The following is a 27,729-nucleotide window of genomic DNA, read 5'->3' as shown; positions in this document are numbered from 1 at the left end:
GTTGTAGCCTCTCCCCGATGTTATTCAATCTGTATATTGAGCAAGCAGTAAAGGAAACAAAAGAAAAATTCGGAGTAGGTATTAAAATTCATGGAGAAGAAGTAAAAACTTTGAGGTTCGCCGATGACATTGTAATTCTGTCAGAGACAGCAAAGGACTTGGAAGAGCAGTTGAACGGAATGGACAGTGTCTTGAAAGGAAGATATAAGATGAACATCAACAAAAGCAAAACGAGGATAATGGAATGTAGTCAAATTAAATCGGGTGATGCTGAGGGAATTAGATTAGGAAATGAGACACTTAAAGTAGTAAAGGAGTTTTGCTATTTAGGGAGTAAAATAACTGATGATGGTCGAAGTAGAGAGGATATAAAATGTAGACTGGCAATGGCAAGGAAATCGTTTCTGAAGAAGAGAAATTTGTTAACGTCGAGTATAGATTTAAGTGTCAGGAAGTCGTTTCTGAAAGTATTTGTATGGAGTGTAGCCATGTATGGAAGTGAAACATGGACGATAACTAGTTTGGACAAGAAGAGAATAGAAGCTTTCGAAATGTGGTGCTACAGAAGAATGCTGAAGATAAGGTGGGTAGATCACCTAACTAATGAGGAGGTATTGAATAGGATTGGGGAGAAGAGAAGTTTGTGGCACAACTTGACTAGAAGAAGGGATCGGTTGGTAGGACATGTTCTGAGGCATCAAGGGATCACAAATTTAGCATTGGAGGGCAGCGTGGAGGGTAAAAATCGTAGAGGGAGACCAAGAGATGAATACACTAAGCAGATTCAGAAGGATGTAGGTTGCAGTAGGTACTGGGAGATGAAGAAGCTTGCACAGGATAGAGTAGCATGGAGAGCTGCATCAAACCAGTCTCAGGACTGAAGACCACAACAACAACAACATTAAAATCTCCACTAAAACTACAATATGACTGGGAAATTTACATTAAATATTGTCCAAGTTCCGCCTTAAATGAATGTTCCACCACTACTCCTGCTGCTGCTGCTGCTGCTGCTGCTGCTGCTAAGGCAAGAGATCTATAAAAGCACCCAATGATTATGTTTCTTCCACATTTACCACTTATCTTCATCGAAATTACTTGACTTTCTGAATCTGTGGCAATCTCACAAGGTATTATCTTATTTTTTATTGTTATAAACACTCCTCCACCACAATGTTACTTTCTTTCTGGTGTTATCTATCACTCTAAACTTTCCAAGAACACTATACTAGGATATGTACGATTCACTGTAAAAACATAAATAAGAATGTTAACAAGCCTTTTTTTCTGCTCTACCAGCAAATAAATGAATTACAAACTTTAAAAATGTTTGTTTAATGAAACAATTACAGTTATAAAACACGACACTGTTCATTTTTATACAAGTTAAGTGGCCGTCATACATACAAATATAAAGCATCTTCCATAAAGTACTTTTACATCTTTTAGTACTAAAGAATATTTACATTTGTTCTTAACAAAACATCCTATGAACACCACTTGTCTTCAGTTTACTGTCAATACTTCTCACATTCCCTGTTTAATGACAATACGTACATGCTTCACATCATTTTCCAGATAGATCTGAAAAACCGAAACACATTAAAGTAATACAATAAAGTAATAAAAGAAATGTATGTACTTCAATAAGTCACAGGTCATCAATAATTAAAACATGGAACACAAATGCAGTCACTTCCAAAGTCTTAAGTATAGTGAAAGAATATTTAAAAGTCTCCAGACTGAGCACAAGCTTGGGTTTTACAAGAATATATATTGAAATTAGTCACGACCTTGCTAAAGTAGCTATCCCAGTGTTTGCCTGATATGATGTTGGGAAACATGGGAAAACCTATATCTGTATAGTCTGATAGAGATCTGAACACTTCTTCTCCCTAATACAAACCCAGTGTTTCAAGCAAATCACATCTCAGTCTCTGATGAATTTGAAAATAATAAATGCACTCTAAAACCCTGAATGCTTAGTTCTTTAGTGTACCCCACATACTAGTTATCACTCAGGAATAAAACACAAACTTAAAATAAAATCATAACTGACCGTGTATACACAGTTTAAAATGACAGCACGATATAGGCTTTGCTGCACTACCGTATTTACTCGAATCTAAGCTGCACTTTTTTTTCCGGTTTTTGTAATCCAAAAAACCGCCTGCAGCTTAGAATCGAGTGCAAAGCAAACGGAAGTTCTGAAAAGTGTTGGTAGGTGCCGTCCCAACTAACTTCTGCCGTCGAATATATGTAGCGCTACACAGGCATGCTTTGTAGGCACAAAGATAAATACTGGCGCCAAAACCTCTGCGTCCTAAAAAAAAGGGGGGGATGGGGGTGGAAGACGAGTTTTTTTTTCTCCGCCCCGAGTTTCGACCACTGCATTTTCATACATTATCCAACGAAGTAAATACAAATTCCGTATTGTTCATCTTCGAATGTAGCAGAATTTCAATGTACTACGAAAATCCGACTGGCAAGACTGTTTGGGATGTTTGTCAATATGACCAACTCTACGTTCTGAATTTTTTCCTACCTGTGAGAAGAGATGGTTGCTAATAGGAACCTGATGAAAAGTGAATCACATGGAGTATTATCACAGTCTAACATTATCTTCACCATAAGAATAATACGAATATAAACATTTTGCTGTGTATTCTTTTTTCGTGTTTGCTGCTATCTCATTTAAATACTGTCTGCCTAATAAACTACGAAACTTGAGTGAGACAACAGCAAACGCGGAAGAATATACGTATCGTGTCATGTTTATATTCGTATTATTCTTATGCCTAATAGTGATACAGTCAGAAATGAAGCACGGCAACTGACTAGATTTTTAAATCTAAGATGACTAATTTCTGCGCAGCATTTGATGTATTAAAGAAGCGGCCGCAAAGATTTTTCAAACGGAGAAAAATTTTTGTCTAACTCTCGTTCAGGACATGTTCTATCATACGCAGTCTATTATTTGGTTTTTGTTGATCATTATCAAAGAAAGCAGCAGTGTAAGTAACAACAAATAGCAGTCTCTTGCCATTGTTTCGCTAATGAGACGATTCCTCTCTCTCTCTCTTTTTTTTTTTAATTGTAAGCGGCGGTAGCGCGCACAAAAGCAAGCCATGCCGTGAGCGGCAACACGCTGTAAACACGCACTATCAGAATGCGACAAGCAACGCACGACGCAGTATAGTAATGCATTTTCAGCTTAGAGTGACGTAAACACCTATAACAAAGAAAACGGCACTTATCAGATCAAAGCAAAATAAGCAATCGATTCAAACCAGAAGAAGCACGTGAAATAGGAAGGGTACCCGTATAAATACGGACGGAGTGCCTGACGCATAGCAAAGCTTAACTGCTAAGATTACGACTCGAACCAAACTACTGTATCGTCTTTCATTCGACCTAAATTGGGTCTCATATTACAATGGACCAACTTTGTTTCGATTTGGAGGTGCGGCCTAAAACTTTTCTCTCCCCTTGAATTTCGAGTCTCAAATTTCTGGTGCGGCTTAGATTCGAGTGTGGCTTAGATTCGAGTAAATACGGTACACTATGATTCATCTCTTAGTTTTAGAATTTCATATGTCGAGATATGGGGCGAAAAAGAAATATTGATACCAAACTAAAATTGTGGCCATTCTTTGCTTTAATTTGACGACAGAGTATGTCCTTTCAAAGACAGATTACAAAGTTTTATGCCGACAGATTCTACGGTAAAATCTATTCAATACATCTTGACAATGTACCAATCAGAATAAATTTCGAGTGAAATGCAATTCATTTTGTTAATTATATCCACATAAAAGTATGTTTCGTATCTACACTTAAGGAAATACACTATGTAAACATTAATTAGTATTTTTACTGTTGCATGGAAGACAATGTAAATGCTGCAAAATCTCGAGAGAATGGTTTTTACCATTACTAGCAAAAGTGAGCTTGATTGACAGCAATCACTATCATTTTGAGGATCCAGTAAATGATAAAATAGCCCCTTTAACATTGTAATAAAATTGATGTAAATTAAAACTTGAGTATTAAGGAATCAAGTAATCTTGTCAGTATGTTTTGACGAACTAGAAGTATTTCCAGAATGAAATTATCACTCTGGAGCAAAGAGTGTGCCAATTTGAAACTTCTAGACTTGCTTTTTATGGGCAAGTGCTGTACCAACTGAGCTACCTAAGCACGACTCTCAATTCACATTCATAGCTTTATGTCCACCACTGCCCTTCTCTTAGCTTCCAGAACACATCTGGAAGGACCATCTATCTTGTTATATCAGATAGTGGTGCATAAGGAATATTAAATCCAGAAGAAACTGCAAGAGTTTTAAGATTACCTAATATGTCTTGAAATTTTGATCTATCTGTCATATGACCACAGTTAAAAGAATATCAACAATGTAGGAAAAGAGAGATTGCTACTTACCATAAAGAAGACACTTTAAGCTGCAGACAGGCACAATTAAAAGACACTTATACAAAGCTTTCGGCCACAGCCTTCATCAGCAAAAGAGAAGCACACCATTCATACAGACAAGCAAGCACACCTTGTGCATATGAATGGTGTGTGTTTCTCTTTTGCTGATGAAGCTGTGGCTGAAAGCATGTCTTAATTGCGCCTGTCTGCAACCTAACGTGTCTTCTTTACAGTAAGTAGCAATCTCTTTTTCCTACATTGTTGATATTCCTACCTGCAGTTTCCATTGTTTCATAGTTAATAGAACTCACATTACAATGTCGTATCAACTCATTTCTGCCTAGGAACTTTAATACATTATTTACCTTTAATACAGCCTCAATTTCTTTGCAGGTGCTCTTAGGTAATGCAGAACATGACACAGTAATCGTCACTTCTCCATTAGGAGGAACAACTCCTTCTGCAGGAGTGACGGCTAAGAATCTGTTGTTTAACTGGGTTTCAAATATTTGCGGACCTCGAGATTTGCTGAACACTTGTATGCATCCTTCAGTTATACGTGGTGGCAACAGCACAAGACTCTCTGCTGAAATACTCCAGAATGAACTTTGATTTCCACTTTCAAAACCTGCTTCTGAAGAGCTGTAACCATAAGACAGTTGTGGATTAATAACAAGTAAAAGAATGATGGAAATCAATAGTTTATTTAAAGACCAAGCTTTACTGCTACTTGACTTTGTATCCAACATGACATCCTTTTTATAATCTAAATTAGAAGGAGACCTGCAGTTTAACATTAAATTCAAACCACTATTAACAGTCATTTTTCCTATACATAAAGTGTTTTTAGAGAAGAGCTACATATGAAACTCCAAGAACTTCAAATTTGAAGTCTGACAACCTGCGCAGCGATGAGGCTACAATATGAATGGTGTCAAAATACCTCATGACTTAGCCAAAATTAACACAACAGAATCAGTAAGCTGCTAGACAAACATATTACTTTTCATATATGCTAGTGAGTTTAGGAGATGCCCATGTACTTTCTGTATCTTCCACAAAACTTGACACCAATGGGTAAAACATAGGAACTCCATAATTTTGAAATAGTAAAACATGCAATTTGCCACTATGGGCAAGCATCAGACTGCAAATCAAAATATTAGGAGTTCACGCATTAGTTGGTGCTACAAACTTTTCTGTCATTAGTCCTTTCATTTCTAGCAATGATTTATTAATGTGAAAAGGCCACATTTTACAGCAGTTGGTAGTCAACATTAAACTGTAGGTCCCCTGCAAATTGCTGGGCAAGTCAGTTTCAAGGTCAGTGGACCAGGCCTGGTTAAGCACAGTGAAGTTCAAACCAACCTTTGTCTTGGGTACAGCTTTACAATACATGCAATGCTGAGAATTTGAGAATACTGTCTCCCACTTTTGTAACTATTTTGAGAAAAATTAATAATGTATGCACAACCAACTAATTCATAAATGTACTGCTGGCTACTGGTGCCCTAAATGCACAATATTTCAGGACACTGTCAACTGAAAGCAAGGGGGAAACTACAGCCGTGATTTTTCCCAAGGGTATGCAGCTACCTGTATGGTTAAATGATGATGGCATCATCTTGGGTAAAATATTCTGGGCAGGGACTACTCAGGAGAATATTGTTATCAGGAAAAACAAAACTGGCGTTCTACGTGTCGGAGTGTGGACTGTCAGCTCCCTTAATTGGGCAGGTAGGCTAGAAAATTTGAAAAGGGATATGGATAGGTTAAAGTTAGATATAGTGGGAATTAGTGAAGTTTGGTGACAGGAGGAACAGGACTTCTGGTCAGGCAAATACAGGGTTATAAATACAAAATCAAATGGGTGTAATGCAGGAGTAGGTTTAATAATGAATAAAAACAATAGGAATGTGGATAAGCTACTACAATCAGCATAGTGAATGCATTATTGCAGCCAAGATAGACATGAAGCCCATGCCTACCACAGTCGTGCAAGTTTATATGCCAACTAGCTCCACAGATGATGAAGAGATTGAAGAAATGTATGATGAGATAAAAGAAATCGTTCAGATAATGAAGGGAGACAAAAATTTAACAATCATAGGGGAACTGGAATTCGATAGTAAGAAAAGGAAGAGAAAGAAAAGTAATAGGTGCATATGGACTGAGGATAAGGAATGAAAGAGGAAGCCGCCTGGTAGAATTTTGCACAGAGCATAACTTAATCATCACTAACACTTGGTTTAAGAATCATGAAATAAGGATGTATACGTGGAAGAGACCTGGAGACACAAGGAGGTTTCAGATAGATTATAATCGCAGATTAAAACTGAAGAAACTGTAAAAAGGCAGGATATTAAGGAGATGGGACCTGGATAAACTGAAAGAACTAGAGGTTTCAGAGCGAGCATTAGCAAATGATTGATGAGAACAAGGAAAAGGAATTCAGTAGAAGAAGAATGGGTAGCCATGAGAGATGAAATAGTGAAGGCACCAGAGGCTCAAGTAGGTAAAAAGACGAGGACTACCAGAAATCCTTGGGTAACACAAGAGATGCTGAATTTAATTGATAAAAGGAGAAAATATAAAAATGCTGTAAACGGAAGATGCGAAAAGGAATACAAACGTCTCAAAAATGAGATCAACAGGAAGTGCAAAATGGCTAAGCAGGAATGGCTAGAATACAAATGTAAGGATGCAGGATGATATATCACTAGGGGTAAGATAGAACATGCCTACAGAAAGAGAGATATTTGGAGAAAAGAGAACCACCTGTATGAATATCAATAGCTCATATGGTAAACCAATCCTAAGCAAAAGCCTAAAGGTGAAAGGAGTATACAGAGGGTTCATACAAGGGTGATGTACTTACAGGCAATATTATGGAAATGGAAGAGGACAATGATGCAGATGAGATGCGAGATATGATACTGCATCAAGAATTTGGCAGAGCACTTGAAAGACCTAAGTAGAAACAAGGTGCCGGGAGTAGACAACATTCCGTTAGAACTACTGAGAGCCTTGGGAGAGCCAGCCACAACCAAACTCTTCCATATGGTGGGCAAGATGTAAGAGACAAGCGAAATACCCTCAGACTTACAGAAGAATATAATAATTCCAATTCCAAAGAAAGCAGAACTATCGGTTCAATAAGTCACGACTGCAAAATACTGAGACGAATTCTTTACAGATGAATGGAAAAACTGGTAGAAGCCAACCTTGGGGATGATCAATTTGGATTCTGCAGAAATGTAGGAACACGTGAGGCAATAGTGACCCTATGCCTTATCATAGAAGCTAGGTTAAGGAAAGGCAAACCTATATTTATAGCATTTGTAGACTTAGAGAAAGCTTTTGAAAGTGTTGACTGGAATTCTTTCAAATTAAGAAAGTGGCAATGGTAAAATATAGGGAGCAAAAGGCTATTTGCAATTTGCACAGAAACCAGAAGCCAGTGATAGGAGTCAAGGGGCACGAAAGGGAAGCAATGGTTGAGAAGGGAGTGAGACAGGGTTGCAGTCTATCCCCAATGTTATTCAATCTGTATACTGAACAAGCAGTAAAGGAAACCAAAGAAAAATTTGTAGGATGATTTAAAATCCAGGGAGAAGAAATAAAGACCTGCAGTTTGTCGATGACATTTTAATTCTGTCCAAGACAGCAATGGACTTGGAAGATCAGTTGAACGGAATGGACAATGTAAGGAAAGTGTTTCTGAAGAAGAGTTATTTGTTAATGCTAAGTATAGATTTAAGTGTCACGAAGTCTTTTCTGAAAATATCTGTATGGAGGGTAGCCATATATGGATGTGAAACATGGATGATAAATAGTTTAGACAAGAAGGGAATAGAAGCTTTTGAAATGTGGTGCTGAAGATTAGATGGGTAGATCATGTAACTAATGAGGAGGTACAGAATAGAATTGGAGAGAAGAGGAATTTGTGGTACAACTTGACTAGAAGAAGGTATCAGTTGGTAGGACACGTTTAATTCAGTACTGGAGGGAAGTGTGGAGGGTAAAAATCGTACAGGGAGACGAAGAGATACACTAAGCAGATTCAGAAGGATGTAGGTTGTAGTAGTTACTTGCAAATGAAGAGGCTTGCGTAAGACAGAGTAACATGGAGAGCTGCATCAAACCAGTCTTTGGGCTGAAGATCGCAACAACAACAGTGTCTACATCATGAAGTGATCTGATGAACTGTCCATCTGGTGAACCAAGTGCCACTTATATTCCCACCACTGCCCATACCGATACACACTGTCCTGTGATCCCTGACTCGCAGCATTAAGCACAAGTATGTCACTGGTGTTGTCAGTAACAGTCTTAGGCAGTTGTCGCATAACTGAGGAGTGTCTTGGACTTCACAACACCAGGCTGTATCAAATTCCTTGACAATGCAGAAAATTGTACATTGGACAGATAAGGGCATGCTGTTGATGAGTACTCCAAGAACTTCAATGACGTGATTGTTTAATACAATCAAACAAGACCAGCCAGTGGTTATAAACACTATCAGAAATACTTGGCACGAAGCGTGACCAAAGCAGCTGTGGTTCCTACACCATTTTGTTATCGAGGGATCTACTGAAATACAAACAAACAGCCAACTAATCAACCGCTACCCTGGCAACACTCTCAGCAAAGCTTGGAACCCTGCACTTGGTTTAATTATGATATAGAATGAAACTTTCAGCAAACATAGTGACCTGTGACTAATGGAGCCACTGCTACCAATGCTCTAGCAGAGAGCCAAATAATATCACTTTATTTCCTTCCATATGCAGATCCTGAAACCTTATTCCACAAGCCTGACAAATTTTCACCGTTCACAACAGTTGTGTTGAGCACCATCACCACAGAGTTACTACAACCTGAAAAATGGATGGTGGCGTAGCATGGCCTGACTAAGGGACAGACAACGATGTATGATGAGACATAGATAAATCCTCCTACATCTCACTATTGGGACTATGATTTCAAGGAATCAATTTGAACTAGACTGGTAGATAATGTTATATATAGACCAAGGACTGTCTTAAGTGAGGAGTGAACCACTGACAGGAAGCTGAATACTGTGATGGTTGACACCCAGGTGTGCTGCAAGCAGTGGCTGTAGACAAACACTAGACAAGGTGAAGATATAATCGTATTCTGAGCCACTAGACACTCATTTCATTAACACACCTGATGATGGAATAAGAATTGGATCACTATACTACTGTGGACTTTGTACACCAACAGCTGGCAGTACGCACATCCATTACTTTGTCATTTAATACGCTGGGAGGAACGAAAGAAACGTAAGTATGCATGTTTAATAAATAAATGTCACTATACCTTTTTATTGTCTCATCAACTGTTTCATTGTACAGGGAAGTAAAAAACTGTGTCTGGCTTCCTGAACAGTCTGATGTCAAACCCGAACTTGGACCGTATGTCTTCTCACCACTATTTTCAACAGTGAGTGAAATGTCCTGCTGAACAAAGGTTCTGCACAGAGTATCCACAGCTTGCTGCAAAAAGTAAAATAAAGTAAAATATATAAAAGGCAACAGTGTTTCCCAACGATTTTGAGGCACTTTATAACTTCCTACACACGAGGAGAATACAAGGTCCTTAACATATGCAGCTGTAAGTCATGTTTAAATAATCTGTCACCATACCACCATCGAAAGATATAACAGCACCAACAAAAAGTAAACTATAGATGTTCGTGAGACTAATTTCAATATGAGACATGAAATCAAAAATATGACTTCTTTCACTACTGAAACTAGCATATTACAGTAAGAGAACAATCTAGCCAACGAATAATGCGAGCACATATGGGAAATGTAAAAACTTTTTATATTTTGTAAAGTCATTACCGACATTTTATAAGAAACGTCTTTTCATATCCGAAATAGTTTAGAGAATTAACACAAATTGTGATAGAAACCTTGTTCCTGTTTGCATAAAGAGTCTTTAAGTATGAGGATTTATTTGCAGAAAAAGTGAGAAATAAATTCATAATGACTAAACCAAGGAAAAAAATTACACAACTGTATTTTCATGGGTTTACACTCTCACAATTTTTTTTGGAAAAAGGAGTCTTATTTGCCATTGACTGTACATTTATTACAAGTCCATTATTGCAGTTTTGACCTTTTGGACTTTTTCCAAGTGGGTAACAGTTGCTGTAAACATTGCAGCAAACAGCAATAAAAGGAATAAAAATGAAGTGAGCCTCTACCAACTGTGTCAGCTTCACCTTTATTAAGCGACATACAGGATAAAAACACATGAAATAAAACTTTTGCTTATTACACATGCTGAAACAGATACCATACTTAAATGACATACTAACATGTGCGGTAACCATTAATTTCATTTCATGTGTTTTCATCCCATATTCACATAATGTTGGTGTATGTGACTAAAGCTGTGTATGCCATAGAGGCTCACTTTGTTTTTACTTTTTTTATTGCTGACCACTGCTGTGTATACAGCAGCTGTAATCCACTTAAAAGTGGCCAAAAGGCTGAAATTTCAATTAGTGGACTTTTTAATAGATGTACAGTCAATTGCAAATATGAAGTCCTTTAAATAAAGAAACAATTGATTATTTCTGTATATGGATATTAAATTTTACTCCTAAATTATTACTATAAGACTACCAATGGGTCAGACAAATGCCCTAAATGAAATGACATTCACAAAGTTGGCTTTCCAGAAGGAACTAGTCTCATAAGATTACAATCTCAACACCTATTCACATCAGAAAGTGATTCTTGTCAATAATATGATTACTTTACACATCAAGGTGGTAGTTTTTTACTCTTTTATTAACAGAGTTCTCCAGAGAACTCAAACAAGAAAATCAAGAGTAATTTACCTCAGGGTCCCTTAAAAGTTCCAATCCAGTTAGGGCTTTCTCTCCAGCAAAAGCTTCACAAATACTTGATAAGTCCATGAATGAATATTGTTCCAATGAATTACATGTAGTCTTAGATTTCATATCATTCCATAGTCTGTAACATTAGAAAATGAAATGAAATGGTTGCTCTTGCTTCTATACGTTCATGTGAAAGTATTTTGTTCACAGATAAAAATTAACATTATAACAGAAACATACAAATATGCCTTTATCTTACTCTTATCAGAAATGTGAGGTGTTAAACTTTATAGGAACTATTAACACTAAGTATTTCATCCCCCCCTTCAAATCTACCTTAATACAATCGTAATTTATAGATACATAGGTTGGAACTTAAATAGTGACAACACTGCTGTGGAGACACTATGCACTGGAATCTACTATTGTCGCTGATAGCACACGTTGTTGACATACCTACCTTACCTCCGAGCAAATGGACTCGCCCATCCCATGTCACGGGCATGCGCACAATCGAGGGAAACACAATCACCTGTGAGTGAGCGGTCTAACGTAACGGTGTCACTATGTTTTCGAAACAGGAACAACGGAGTTAAATCAAGATTGAATGTACCAGGGGTCGTACAGCACGACATTATCATCAAGGTCTTCAAGATGCACGCGGGGAATTGGCATTGCTGTACAGAACAGTGGCACGTTGGGTAAAAGCCTTCAACGAAGGTCGGCAAACTGTGGTAGACGTGCCTCGGGCAGGTCATTCTAGCATCTTTGAAGAAGTGCATGCTGTTGCCACGTTAGTGGACAGTGACCGATGCCATATGATTCATGAGCTCGCCCACAAAACCAGATTAGCACATACGACTGTGCTTCGGATCCTGAAGGAACACCTGGGCATGCGAAAAATTGCGTCATGATGGATTCCGCATGACTTGACGGAAATGCAGAAATGGACACTGCTCACACACACCTGGAGCGCTATGAGCGCGAAGGAGAGGCTTTTTTATGCCCTATCGTAACACTGGATGAGACTTGGGTCACATCATCATACAAGCCTAAACTGAAACGCCAATTCAAGTATAGTGTCATTATGGGTCGCCATAAAAGTAGAAAGTGCATCGGAGCCCCAGTATAGTGAAAGTTATGGTGATTCTTGTGTAAGACTGTGATGGTGGTTATCCTAATGCATTACATTCCTCCACAGCAGACGGTCAATATACAATATTACTGTTCGTTTTTGGAGCATCACCTGCAACCAGCTTTGCGAAAGAAGCGGCAACATTTTTTGTGCAATCCATCCATCATTTTGCACGACAATGCGCGGGCACATACAGCGCAAGCTGTGGCTTCTCTGTTCAGTTGATGGGACTGGGACGTACTGTACCATCCCCCATACTCCCCGGACTTAAGTCCTTGCGACTTTGATTTGATTCCAAAGATGAAGGAACCATTTCGTAGCATTCGCTTCAGAACTGTTCCAGAGATTCGACAGGCAGTAGACTGCTCCATTCGCACCGTCAACAGAACAGGCTCTGCTAATGGTGCACTACACCTTCCATATCGCTGGCAACGGGTTCTACACAACGCTGGTGATTACTTCGAAGGACAGTAACAGATACAAACTTGTAACTCTTTTGTATCGGTTGTGGATAAATAGTTGCCACTATTTAAGTTCCAACCCTCATGTATCAAAAACAAAGAGCTCCCCTGCACAATTCTAGATAACACAATGAGATGAGCTGGTAGCAGATAGCAAGCAAAAATCCTTAGTGTGATTCTTAATTACATACTGAATGATGGATCATCCAGGATGCAGTAACAAAAATATAACAACTCTGACAGCACCACCTTATCTTGTGTGTGTGTGTGTGTGTGTGTGTGTGTGTGTGTGTGTGTGTGTGTGTGTGTGTGTGTCCATTAGGGAGGGGGGGGGGGGGACAACACGTGTGTGTTTTCTACTTTAGAAGAAAGCATTTTGGCTGAAAATTCAAATGTATAGCAGTCTTTTTAGTTGTGCCTTTCTGTAACTTAGTGCCTCCTCTATATGGTGAATAGCAGAATGAACTCATAAAATGATCACAAGTTCCAAACCACCAATGTCAAGGAAAATATATTGTGTTACTGAGTTTTTGCCAACTATTACCATGCTTTACAACTGCTCACTGGGAAAAAATAAAATGTAGTGGATAATGTAACAGTATTTAAACATAAACCAGGTACCATCTTTTTATATAATCACCTATTATCTTGAATGGAACAAGACAGCATATTCTTTCTCAAAGATCGATTTTCTTATCTGGCCCTGAAAAGGACTGTTTACATTGTGTTGGATTATCTGAAGACTTATAACCTGTGGCTAATAAACATGATACACCAAGTTCCCCATGTCATTTAAAGAGAGAACAGCTGCAAATGATGACCTCCATAGTCAATACTGAGCACAACAGTGTAAGGATTGTCTGGCAGTTTGCAACATCTAACAGATAACAAACTGGTGGCTTTCAGTAATAATCTGTCACATGTATTTTGATTCACTGGCTTCCGTGCATATATCAGGCATCTTTTGGCAATTAATGGCTTAACTGCTGTGGAACAGAGATCCATCCGAATATAGAGTATGTGCTGCAAAGACAGTGTCATTGCCCGCAACTTATTAAGATTCATTCACAGAAGTCTACATGCATGCCTAAATCCTAACCGTGAAGGTCCTGGTCGAACTGCAAGTGATTAAGATAAAACTGATGTTGGCTCTGGTAGTGGTGCCCATGGGTAAGTTGTAAAGGTTGCAACAGCCAACAAACCTTTTGATTATAACCACATTTCACTAGATGATCTCTTAGCAGGTTGGTCCTGCCCAGTGAGCCACATTCGTGCAGGCTTCATTCCATTTTCCAAAATTAATGTCTGTCTTCTATCTCTATAGTTTTCATGATATAAGTGTTCTGACTCAAATTGAGTTTTGTCTGGCTTACGCACAGAGAAGCAGTCCCAAAGTAGAATATATGGCAAGAGAGTGAATAACCAATATTTCATGATACTGTTGTAAAAAATATGCTGCTAACTCGTTCCCAAACAGAGTGAAAATTTCTTAAACTGTTGACGGTTGCACTCCAAATCTCTCAACAGAATTATGACAATTCTTCTTTTAGTTTCTTCTTTTTCTTCATTCATTTATTTATATGACAGTATATTCCTTTTTCTGTTTTGATGGCAACTCTGTGCTATTATCTTTTATTCTGTTGTTGTTATATGGTTGCCAAATGTTAAGTTTCCTATGCTGATTGACGACACAATAAAAGTTATCGAGTCTAGTGAAGCAGGGTATACAACCTGTCAGCTTTGACCAATGACGTCAGAATTGGCCGGAGAGCATTTATTACACAGATGAAAGAGGCAAGTAGTATTTTCACATTAAGCCTATCGTACGTTTGTATCATTTTATTTCGGTGGAAAATGAAGGGGGGAAAAATGGATGGAAATATTGGTAGCATAGAATACCTCACGTCACATATATATGGGTTGTATCTTGAACTTCATTGGAACTGTATTGGTTAACTGCAGTATGGGATACAAGTTTAGCATATGTCAATTTCTTCGTTTTCGTTAGCATTAATATCCTGTTGTTCAGTTGAAAAATAAAGGTCAACTGAAGCAGGGGATATACACACAAAATTCAAGCTTTGGCAACAAACTATTGCCTCATCAGGAAAGAGGGAAGGAGAGGGAAAGACGAAGGGATGTGGGATTTAAGGGAGAAGGTGAGGAGTCATTCCAATCCCGGGAGCGGAAAGACTTACCTTAGGGGAAAAAAGGACAGGTATACACTCGCACACACACACATATCCATCCGCACATACACAGAAATGTCTGCTTGTGTCTGTGTATGTGCGGATGGATATGTGTGTGTTTGCGCGCGAGTGTATACCTGTCCTTTCCCCCCCCCCCCACAATGACCCCATTAAGTTTTATTTACATTCCCTCCGCAAACATGCCTTTGCCCTAGTCAGATTACGCTCCCATATTTTATTTTCTCAGGCTTGTCTGACATTTGGCATTACCCCCAAAGGCCTCACACTTAAAGTTCCCATCTCTGGCTGCAACCCTTCTTTCCATCAGTCCCTATACCAGTTCCAAACTGAACAATCCATTGCCCTCACCCACCTAATCCTTCACCTACACATCAACTCAGCCAATGAACACTCCCGTCAACTCCTATCCTTAATAAAAGTCCTTAATCTTTCCTCTCCCACATCCACACCGGCTGTTCAGAGCATCCTCCTACAGGCCAACCATAAATTAGAACACCATGCCACCCTCCACCTCAAAAAACTATCCAATCTCCTGGTTTCCCACCTCCGGAAAGGCAACTCACTCACCCTTCACAACCTTTCCAGCAAACCCCAACCTCCTCTCATTGCACACAAACCCAGTCTCTCCCATCTACTCAATCTCCCACTTCCAGCTCCACTCCCTCCAAAACCTCAAAATTCCAATCAACACAATCTGGAACCACAACACCCTAATTCAGTAGTTAACCTTTCCTCCAAACCTCTCTCCCAATCCGAAACCTCTGTCCTATCCAAAGGCCTCACCTTCAGCCCCACTCCCACATTCAACCAAACAGCCCTCGTCAAAGATTTACTGTCCTACACTCGTATTCTCTGCTGGAAATATCACTTTGCCATGAAGAAAAATGATCCTAATCCTACTCCTAATGATCCAACTCCCCAAGACACCATCGAAATTGAATCCTGACTGGAACAGTTCCGTCCTCCATCGCAGCGGGACCCACCTCCTCTTCCTCAAAATCACCCTCTCCAAACCTTCCAGGAATTTCTGACTTCCAGCCTTGCATCTCAATCCTTCTTAAAAAACCTTAATCCTACTCCCAACATCACAACTGCTGAAGCCCAGGCTATCCGTGATCTGAAGGCTGACCGATCCATCGTCATTCTTCCGGCGGACAAGGGTTCCACGACCGTGGTACTTGATCGTCGGGAGTATGTGGCTGAGGGACTGCGTCAGCTTTCAGACAACACCACATACAAAGTTTTCCAAGCTAACCCCATTCCCGATGTCCAGGCGGAGCTTCAAGGAATCCTCAGAACCTTAGGCCCCCTGCAAAACCTTTCACCCGACTCCATCAACCTCCTGACCCCACCGACACCCCGCACCCCTACCTTCTACCTTCTTCCTAAAATCCACAAACCCAATCATCCCGGCCGCCCCATTGTAGCTGGTTACCAAGCCCCCACAGAACGTATCTCTGCCTATGTAGATCAACACCTTCAACCCATTACATGCAGTCTCCCATCCTTCATCAAAGACACCAACCACTTTCTCGAACGCCTGGAATCCTTACTCAATGTGTTACCCCCGGAAACCATCCTTGTAACCATTGATGCCACTTCCTTATACACAAAGATTCCGCACGTCCAGGGCCTCGCTGCGATGGAGCATTTCCTTTCACGCCGATCACCTGCAACCCTACATAAAACCTCTTTCCTCATCACCTTAGCCAGCTTCATCCTGACCCACAACTTCTTCACTTTTGAAGGCCAGACATACCAACAATTAAAGGGAACAGCCATGGGTACCAGGATGGCCCCATCGTACGCCAACCTATTCATGGGTCGCTTAGAGGAAGCCTTCTTGGTTACCCAGGCCTGCCAACCCAAAGTTTGGTACAGATTTATTGATGACATCTTCATGATCTGGACTCACAGTGAAGAAGAACTCCAGAATTTCCTCTCCAACCTCATCTCCTTTGGTTCCATCAGATTCACCTGGTCCTACTCCAAATCCCATGCCACTTTCCCTGACGTTAACCTCCACCAGTCCAATGGCCAGCTTCACACGTCCGTCCACATCAAACCCACCAACAAGCAACAGTACCTCCATTATGACAGCTGCCACCCATTCCACATCAAACGGTCCCTTCCTTACAGCCTAGGTCTTCGTGGCAAATGAATCTGCTCCAGTCCGGAATCCCTGAACCATTACACCAACAACCTGACAACAGCTTTCGCATCCCGCAACTACCCTTCCGACCTGGTACAGAAGCAAATAACCAGAGCCACTTCCTCATCCCCTCAAACCCAGAATCCCCCACATAAGAACCACAAAAGTGCCCCACTTGTGACAGGATACTTTCCGGGACTGGACCAGACTCTGAATGTGGCTCTCCAGCAGGGATATGACTTCCTCAAATCCTGCCCTGAAATGAGATCCATCCTTCATGAAATCCTCCCCACTCCACCAAGAGTGTCTTTCCGCCGTCCACCTAACCTTCATAACCTCTTAGTTCATCCCTATGAAATCCCCAAACCACCTTCCCTACCCTCTGGCTCCTATCCTTGTAACCGCCCCCGGTAAAACCTGTCCCATGCACCCTCCCACCACCACCTACTCCAGTCCTGTAACTCGGAAGGCGTACATGATCAAAGGCAGAGCCACATGTGAAAGCACCCACGTGATTTACCAACTGACCTGCCTACACTGTGATGCATTCTATGTGGGAATGACCAGCAAGAAACTGTCCATTCGCATGAATGGACACAGGCAGACAGTGTTTGTTGGTAATGAGGATCACCCTGTGGCTAAACATGCCTTGGTGCACGGCCAGCACATCTTGGCACAATGTTACACCGTCTGGGTTATCTGGATACTTCCCACCAACACCAACCTATCCGAACTCCGGAAATGGGAACTTGCTCTTCAATATATCCTCTCTTCCCGTTACCCACCAGGCCTCAATCTCCGCTAATTTCAAGTTGCCGCCACTCACACCTCACCTGTCATTCAACATCATCTTTGCCTCTGCACTTCCGCCTCGACTGACATCTCTGCCCAAACTCTTTGTCTTTAAATATGTCTGCTTGTGTCTGTATGTGTGGATGGATATGTGCGTGTGTGCGAGTGTATACCTGTCCTTTTTTCCCCCTAAGGTAAGTCTTTCCGCTCCCGGGATTGGAATGACTCCTTACCCTCTCCCTTAAAACCCACTTCCTTTCGTCTTCCCCTCTCCTTCCCTCTTTCCTGATGAGGCAACAGTTTGTTGCGAAAGCTTGAATTTTGTGTGTATGTTTGTGTTTGTTTGTGTGTCTATCGACCTGCCAGCGCTTTTGTTCGGTAAGTCACCTCATCTTTGTTTATATATATATATATATATATATATATATATATAGAGAGAGAGAGAGAGAGAGAGAGAGAGACACACACACACACACACACACACACACACACACACACACACACACCGCTTATGAAAACGTGGAAATGGACATAAGTTGCATTTGCAACCTGTACCTCAGTCAAACTACGCGAAGAGGCAGTTAGACGACACATATACAATTTGTATCTCGTACTTCACTATGGGGTAAAGTTCGTCACCCCCTCCCCCTCCCCCCAGAAAAAAAAAAAAAAAAAAAAAAAAAAATATATATATATATATATATATATATATATATATATATATATATATATATAAAGAAAAAAAAATTAAAAAAAAAAAAAAAAAAAAAAAAATGATTTCCACAGGAGTGACAATAGATCTCATTCTTTATTTGAACTATGTAGCTATACACAACATTTGTATCCTGCTCTCCAGTTGGCATATATAGGTAAATCTCCTTAATGTTACATATGTCGTTCTTTTCAAATAGCTAGTGTCAGTGTAAAGGTCAACTGAAGGACAGGATACAAATTTTAGTTGTGTCGGGCGTTTTGCCTTTAATATTACTAGTACAGATTCGAAAAAGTCGTACCAGGACTAGTGCTGACAAACGAAAAAAGAACGACCGCTGCAAAATTTCTATTACGTACTGGAGTACACGAAAACATACATAATGGTGTAATACAACAATTAAATATGTCAAATTCAGTAAAAGAATATTTGTCCAAGCCCTTGTAGATAATGATCTGAACTCAATATTGTGATTAACTACGAGATGCTGATAACCCTTTTCCCCTAAATCCCTATATGAAGACAACCCATCTGAAATTACAATGGAACACTCTGCAATGTGACCTTCAATTAAGCTGACCAAAACTTCCTTCCTTTGATTGGGTACTACTTTAAAACACTACATCGTCACAATCTTGACCTGAAAGTACAGCCCCCCCCCCCAACCCATAATCCCACCGGGGGTTCCACCCTGTTGTACTTCCTTTTGCCAAAATGCGACTCGTCAATTTTGACCATAACACACACACACACACACACACACACACACACACACACACACACACACACACACACCCTCTCCCCCCCCCCCCCCCCCCCCCCAACGGCCCCCTATATTTCATGTATTCCCCACAAACTTCACAACCCACAACTGTTAGCTCATTCACATGACATTCATGGATACACAGCCACACAGGATATCTCAAACACCAACAGTACGTGATTTTCCTAATGTCTCTCAAGGCGAGCTTAGATTTTTCGAACCACGTCCCTCGTCTAATGGATCGCCACAACCGATCTTTTCTGCAGCACTATACGAATAAGTCGTGAGTACGGCGACGAGATACACTTGTGAGGCACTTATGTTTGCCACACTCACGACATCGAACATACTTGGCAATGACACCATACATTTGTAAAAAACAAATTGTGGCCAACATGTCTATGCCCATAGCCTCTCTCAAATCATCCAGGTTCATCGGAACAGATAAATCCATACATACAAACGAAAATAAGATAGTAAAAATTGTCCTTAAATAAGAAACTAATAGTCCAAATTACCTCAGTATCACTAGGAATGAAATTAAGTACCGAATGAATTACAAACAACCAATTGTTTAAATAAATGCACACGAAGAATATTTTGAACAATATGTAGCAATCTCTTAAAATCACAACCAATTATTTTAATGTACAATGATAGCGCTTATCCAGAGCACAGAACTGTTTTATTATCTATGGCTGGAAGTGAAGACATTATTATCTTTGAGTAATGTGAGACATCATTGGTCAAAGCCGACCTGTTGTGTCCCCTGCTTCACTACACCCAAGTTGTCTGTAGTTCACCAAATAAATCATTAATACAAGTGAACTGATATTTCGTGTGCCCGAGAACTTCAAATAGCTTTTTTAATCAATTAGGTTATGGGCCTAGAGCTGTACTGATTTACAGGACATGTAATTTGGTTGTATAACAAAAAGGACTGACCTCACTACTGATTATGGTTGGCGATGCAGAGAAGTATAAAATTCCACTGTTTGATGGAACCAATTTTAGTAACTGGAAATTTTGATTTGAGGTACTGTTAAATGAGATGGGTCTGCTGGAATTTATTCAAATGAAATGGTATGAAGTGGTTGTGTATGAAGAGAATGATACGGCAGAAGTACATACAAAGCAAGATGCGCAGTTAGCAACTTGGAAGAGGAGTGACAACAAATGTAAGTCATAAATCAACAGGGAATTGTGGATAGTTTTCTGGAGCATGCCAAAGATGAAGCTACCACGTTTTATCTGTGGTTGTCACTGTGCAATGTTTTCGAGCAAAAAGGAATGGCAAATCAGTTGTTAATTTGGAACACTTTGCTAATGATGAAATTTGATTCAACAAATAACATGTTTACTGATCATTTTCTGAATTCGACAAATTAATTCAAGAATTAGGACTATCTGGAGCAAGATTAGAAGAAACCAAGGCTGTTTGCCATCTGTTGTTAACAATGCTGCCGGATTATGATAATCCTGTCACAGCATTAGAAACACTGTCACCAGGTAAGTTAACTCTATATTGTGTAAAGAATTAACTTTTGGATGAAAAGACAAAGAAGAGGTTTTCAAGAAAGACCACTTTAAGTCATCGACTTTTTTTCCTCATTGTCAGGACAGAAACTGAAGTCTGGTAACAGTATTAACTCTGATAGCACAGGTATTAATAGTTTTATTTTTTGGTGTTCTAGCTATGGGTTGATAGTGCATAGAATGTCAAATTGTTGAAAACCAAAGAAACATTAAGCACAGAAACCAAACCAAAACAAAACAAAACTCTGCAGGGCAGCTCCGATGATCAGGATGGAAAAGAGAATAAGTACCATATCCCTGCAACCGGCTATGAAAATTCGTCAACATAAACTGAAATTAAATGGTATTTGGATTCCAGAGCTACAGAGCATTTAATAAATAGTAACACACAAATGAAAAATGTGAAACATTGCCACAGCCAATTAAAATCAATATTGCGACATCTGGAATATTGCTATATGCTACAAGTGTTGGTGAAATTGAAGTTATGAGTTGTGTGAAGGGCAAGAAAATTCCAATTTTGGTTATAGATTTTTGTCAGGTACAGACCTCAGCTATAACCTGCTGTCAGTACGTAAACTAGAATCAAAAGGTTTGCAAGTAGTTTTTGAGAACTGTGAAGGTATTATAACGTTTATCCATTATGGATGAGGATCACTGTAACTGTGATAAGTAAAGGTTTCTTGAAATTACTGCAATCAGTTGCCTTTTGGTTTGTTCTTAAATTTTTACTATCCCATTACCAGTTTCGAATTGCTTAGTGATTCATCATCAGATAGAAAATATTTATAATTGTCTGCAGCAATGTGGAAGTCTTGTAGTTGTGGTAAGATGTATAAACAAATCTTGTAAGCACTGAGTGTGGGAAGTATTATTCCCAGTATGACACTGATTTTGTTGAATTACTTACAATTATTAGTATCCATTGGTTGGTCGTGTACACAGTATTCTGGAAAACATAACTAAGTGTGTGAAGTTCAGTGAAATTAATGTCATTGGGAAACATTCATTATGTTTTGCTGGACACTGCGTACACCAACAGCTAATCAATGGATACTAATAACTGTAAGCAATGAGACAAAATCGATCTCATTATGTGAATAATTCTCATCACACTCAGTACTTACAAGTTTCATTTATATATCTTACCACAGCCACAAGATTCCCACACAGCTGCATACAATCAATAAATATGTACGATCTGATGATGAACCACTAAGCCGTTCGAAACTGGTAATGGGATAGTAAAAATTTAAAAACAAAATGAAAGGTAACTGGTTGCAATAATTTCAATAAATCTGTAAAGGTATTATTCAAAACAACTTTGTGACTCTTACTGTCACACAAAGGAGTGAGTCCAACATGCATGCGATAATTTTATACATAAGGGACTTCAATGTCAAGTAGCTTCATCAACAGAGATGATTGAATTATGGCACAAAAAGTTGGCTCATCTAATGTACAATAATATTGGTAAGTTGCAGATGCAAAGAGATGGAATGAACTTTAAATCTGACACTTCATCAGACTACTATTTATGCCATACATGTATCAAAGGGAACCAGATGTCACACCTTGTAACGTGCCGTGCTGTGTCCTTTCATTATGGTAATGTGCCGGGACATGTCCTCACCCGGGGCACCACTTGTAATGTGCCGTTACATGTCCTTATTTATTAGTGCCACTTACAGTTCACGTCACAACGGGATGTACCGGTATTGAAACATTTCCTCACCCAGTAGATAGTGCGCAGTGTTCTCGACCTACCTTGCTTTGTTTATTCAATATTGTCTTCCCAGTAGCTGTGTCCATCTCACCTAAATCACACTGAAATTAAGAAGCCAGGATCCTAGGTGAAGTTTTCCAAAATCAAAAGTGAAGATCGTATTCATTGTTGAACATTTATGCCAACCACAGTGCGATTTATTTGTTATCACTCGCACACACAATATTCATGTGACCAGGGCTCTTACACTTAATCGTCACAATAGGTAGGTCGAAAACTTCCAGTCTTTAACAAAGTTCACAATTGCAATTACCGAGAAATTAACCAACTTGCCGCACTTTTTCTCCAAGAGAATCTGACCGAGAACTAACTGACTACTGCACCAGCTCGGACCTTATATAGACGAGCGCTTGAATATTTGATTATTTCTGTTAATATATTATAGTTTATAATTTCTCAGGGTTAAAATGATCCTTTCTAACTGGTTTTGAAGTTAACTATGAGTGAGCTGTATCAATTTAAATCCACGGAACTAACTTATGCATCCGCCGTGGGAATTCCCGACTTATAACCACGGCAGCCCTTTTGAACAATAATTTTTACATATTCAAATTTACTTAATTCTTAATTAATGCACTTACAAAGTTGAGACTGGAGTTATTTTACGTAGAAAAATAAAGGTAGCAAAAGTATCGAAACAGATCTCTGAATTATTTGGTAGTTTGGTCACAATTGGCACTGAAAGTCATACAGGCTACAGATTTTAAGTCTTAATATCTATTTAATTTATACACTTTAGGTTAATTTAAACACTTTGCTGGAATCAGTAAAATTTAGGCTCCCTTTTGGATGCAGTCTTACAGCTCAATTTGATCTACTAGCTCACTCGAATTTTACTTAATATGTATTGCACAATACACGTCATTGTCCATAACTGTTAATAGTATGCATTTCCAATACAACTGATTAGCTCATTACTTTCAGAATAGATATTAGAATGTACTGAAATAATAGATTTTACTACGAAAATTTTATTTAAACCATTTCTGAATTCTGTACTATGAGGCTGTAGGCCACAGAATCTGTAGTCGGAATCTGAGTAATGAAAATGAAAAAAATAAAAGTTCATTGCTTAACTAAGTTACTGAAGGAGTGTAAAACCAAAACAGAATAGCAGTGGGCAACTCTGCTTCATTACAACCTCCACAAATCACGAAGAGTAAAAACAACCAGACCACCAGAACTTATTCATACTGATCCAACTGGAAATTGGAAATTATTCCAAGCTAATATGATAATAAAAGATATGTTTTAACATTTGTTAATGACCTTACCCATTTTGCTTGTGTGTATGTTCTAGATGCAAAGTCAGAAGTTGCGAAACTTTTTAAAATTTCTTAACCAATGTCTACAGCTCATTTCAATTGGAAAATAAGTCACCTTGATTGTGACAATGGGTGAGAGTATATACTGAATGAGCTGAAGACTTTCTGTGAAGACTTTGGTATTCGATTTGGGTTGACAATGCAATATACTGAACATCTAAACAAGATTATTTTGGATAACACACACAGTATGCTTCTCAAATCAAAACTTGACAATAGTTTATGGACAGAAGTAGTGTGGTCACAGTTTATATTACAAGTAGGAGGCCAACTACAGCCTTGGAAGGAAAAATACCAGCAGCACTATGGTATGGGAGAAAACCTAACTTGGAGAAGTTAAAGATTTTGATTGTAAGCCTTTTTAAAAACGGAACTGTTAGTTAGAAAGTTTGATTCTCATTCTCTTAAATGCATATTGTCTAAATGGATACAGATTTTGGTGTCCAGGACTGAAGGAAGTGATTTCAGCAAAGGGTGCAATATTTGATGAAACGAAATTCACTTTCGACAGGACAACTAGTGAACAGCAGCTTTCAAGAGAAAACAAAAACAGCACAGAATAAAAGACAGATGAAAACAAAAAAGAAGAAAATATGACAGAAGACTCTAGAGCACTAATCAAGACGCCTGTAAAGGTACAAACACTTCAATGAAACAACAGGGAATGAAACATGCCTTTGATGATTAGGCAATAGTGGTCTTGCATGCTAAATCATCTATTGATGATGTTCCTGAATGCTATGAAGATATAGAAGGGAGACACGATGAAAATTAATAGAGGGAAGCAATCAGCGAAGAAATAAAGTCACTGGAACTTAATGAGACATGGGAGTTGACTGGTACTCTCAAGAGAAGAAACCAATTGATAGCAACTGGATGTTTAAAATGAAACAAAATCCAGATAGAAACATTGACAGATATAAGGCAAGGCTTGTAGTCAAAGGCTGTGCTTAGAGGAAGGGTTATGATCGTGATGAAACACACACTCCATTTGTCTTTTTGGCTACATTGAGAACACTGTGTCCATCATCATTGAAGATGATTGATCTCTTTATGCACACGAAAGATGACAAAATTGCCTTCCTTCTTGGGGAGGAATATGAAGATGTCTACATGAAGATACCTCAAGATGTCATGGGTCAAAAGAATGCAATCTTCAAATTAAAAAGTCCTTCTAAGGATTGAAACGAGCTCCTCGTTCACATAATGTAACATTTGATATGTTTGTCAAAAGTGTTGCAATCGGACAGTAAAATGTTCTCAGATATTTGTATGTAGGTAATTTGGGAGGATACAGCACAGCATATCTTCCATTGTATGTAGATGATATTGCTCTAAGTAACTATGATGAAGATTGTGAGGCAATCTATGTACTTGTGGAAAGTACTGGAATGTTTGTACATGAATGATTGTAACCCAGTTGAGACACCAATGGACACCAAACCCACAATGGAAAGCAAATGAGTAATGATAAAGATTAAATAGGTGCGAGTATTTCGCGCATGTGTTAAAATCAAGTTGACAGATGGAACGTGTGGAAAACTATGGTATCCATGATTTGTTCTCACTGAAGATGACAGAGTGCACTGGCTCCATGTGGTGTGGTCCACCTGACAAGTTGATTGTAATGCATGCGCCTAATACTCACAGCCCGGTATATACTGTGAAACTGACAACATTAATAACACTCTAGCTCTAATATTTATGGATAAACAGATTGTGTTGAAGCCCCTGTATATAGGCTGCCATGCATGACAGGTGTGTGATGGACCAAAATATGTGTGCATTTTATGTGACATACACATAAACAGGCGAACCCATGGGGAAAAAGGTAGTATTGATTAAGACAGAACAGTAATACAAAAACAAAAAATTGGCAAGAACCTGGCATTACCTCAGCATAAATAAGTCTACGTAAAAGGCTGGTTGCTCCATTTCGTCAGCTAATTTAATCCACAACCCTGGAGTTCAGTCATTGGAGTCATGGATCAATTAGTGACTCTCAATGAGTTTAGTGACAATAAATTTGCAAAAACTACTACAATATTTTAAATCTACTTTCATTTAAATGAAACAACGATAGTATGGTATTAATAACTTTTTTCAGTATATGATGAAAAATTATTTCAATAAGTATTACCTCCTCAGTCTTTGTCTGGTAGGCTCATCACCTGTTAGAATGCTCAAAACCCCGATTTCCAAGACATCCTTGGCTGCACTTATGAAGTACTTCAGGAGGTCTTGTTGTGCATGATAAGTAATTTTAACTGTACTGGAACTACCAGCAGGGATTATAAACTTGCTAGGCTCAACAGTTATAGCTGACTTTTTCAGAAATTCCAGTCCTGAAAATATTAGAAAGTATTATAACATTCATAGTGAACATATGTTCTGCGTGATAGTAGTATTTCCTAAAAAGGGGATACTCCATAAGTAAATTTAATTCAGCATATGAATGTGTGAAAAAAATAAGCATCACATGAGCAGCTGTCTAGAAAAATTAATTTGTGAAGGACCTACAAACACAAAACTTTCTAAAACAGAGACAAAATTTATGTTTTGTCATTTAAGTCATTTTTTTCGCCAGGGGAAAGGCACAGACAGGGGAAAGAAAGAGAATGTGTGATGTAAATTGAATTATGTTGAGCCAACAAAGTGAGATTAAGTTCATAGTATTGGTCAACACAGAAAAAAAGTCTCACAAGGTAAACTGGTGCAAGATGTTTGAAATTCTCAGGAAAATAAGCCAAAAGGGAAAAATTGGAATGGAAGACCAACAATAAATGCTCATGTTAGAAAGGGTATAAGACAGGGATTTAGTCTTCACCCCTACTATGCATTGAAGAAGCAATGGCGGAAATAATAAAGAGGGATTCAGGAGAGGAATTTAAATTCAAGGTAAAATGGTATCAATGATAGAAGCAGATTAGCACAGGCAACAAAGACATGCCTGGAGACTACAAGCATCAAACACTGGACTTGAGTTGAGGAAGCAATTTCTAAGAATTTATATTTGGAGCACTGCACTGTATTGAAGTGAATTGTGTACTGTGGTAAAGCCAGAAAAGACCAGAATCACAGCATCCAAGATGTGCTACAGAAGGATGTTGACAATTAGGTGGCTGGATATGTTAAGAAATTACATAGTTCTCTGCAGAATTTGTGAGAAGAGGAAGACGTCCAGAAACTGACAAGATGGAAGGACAGGATGATGGGACACTTGTTGAGGCATTTGGAAATTACTTCTGGAATGGAACTTTGTTGATTTTTCCTGTGTGTGATCTGTAACCCACTGATATTTTATATCAGCAGCTTTATTTAATAAGATTTGTTTTGGTCATTTTTCTTGGTTCCTGCCACATTGGGCCTGCTAGTCAGTTCCACCCAATTGTATTCCAGAAATCATCATAGAACTTCATCTCCTTGTGCGTGGATGGGTGCTGAAAGAGAGCATTAATTGTCCTCCAAGCTACACGAATGACAAACAACTAAACTTTAAACTTTCTGTATTTAAACTTCCTTTCACAACAACACAATCTC

General features: G+C 39.0%; 1 protein-coding gene across 2 annotated transcripts in view; it reads right to left on the bottom strand.

Annotated features, from left to right (window-relative positions):
- Nucleotides 1-1,316: 1,316 nt before the first annotated feature.
- The window catches only part of LOC126457369 (uncharacterized), a 335,229-nt gene continuing 308,816 nt past the window's right edge, over nucleotides 1,317-27,729 (bottom strand). For both annotated transcript variants that reach the window (XM_050093612.1, XM_050093613.1), the window contains exons 19-23: nucleotides 26,330-26,534; nucleotides 11,318-11,453; nucleotides 9,781-9,956; nucleotides 4,800-5,076; nucleotides 1,317-1,584 (exon numbers count right to left, since the gene is read on the bottom strand). In XM_050093612.1, the coding sequence (XP_049949569.1) occupies nucleotides 1,528-1,584; nucleotides 4,800-5,076; nucleotides 9,781-9,956; nucleotides 11,318-11,453; nucleotides 26,330-26,534 (851 nt within the window). In that variant the 3' untranslated portion in view covers nucleotides 1,317-1,527. The remainder of the gene's footprint in view (nucleotides 1,585-4,799; nucleotides 5,077-9,780; nucleotides 9,957-11,317; nucleotides 11,454-26,329; nucleotides 26,535-27,729) is intronic.

This window comes from Schistocerca serialis, chromosome 2, assembly GCF_023864345.2.
Source record: "Schistocerca serialis cubense isolate TAMUIC-IGC-003099 chromosome 2, iqSchSeri2.2, whole genome shotgun sequence".
NCBI classification, from domain to species: Eukaryota; Metazoa; Arthropoda; class Insecta; order Orthoptera; family Acrididae; genus Schistocerca; species Schistocerca serialis.
The sequence above is the reverse complement of the archived record's forward strand: the minus strand, read 5'-3'. Positions and strand labels throughout refer to the sequence as shown.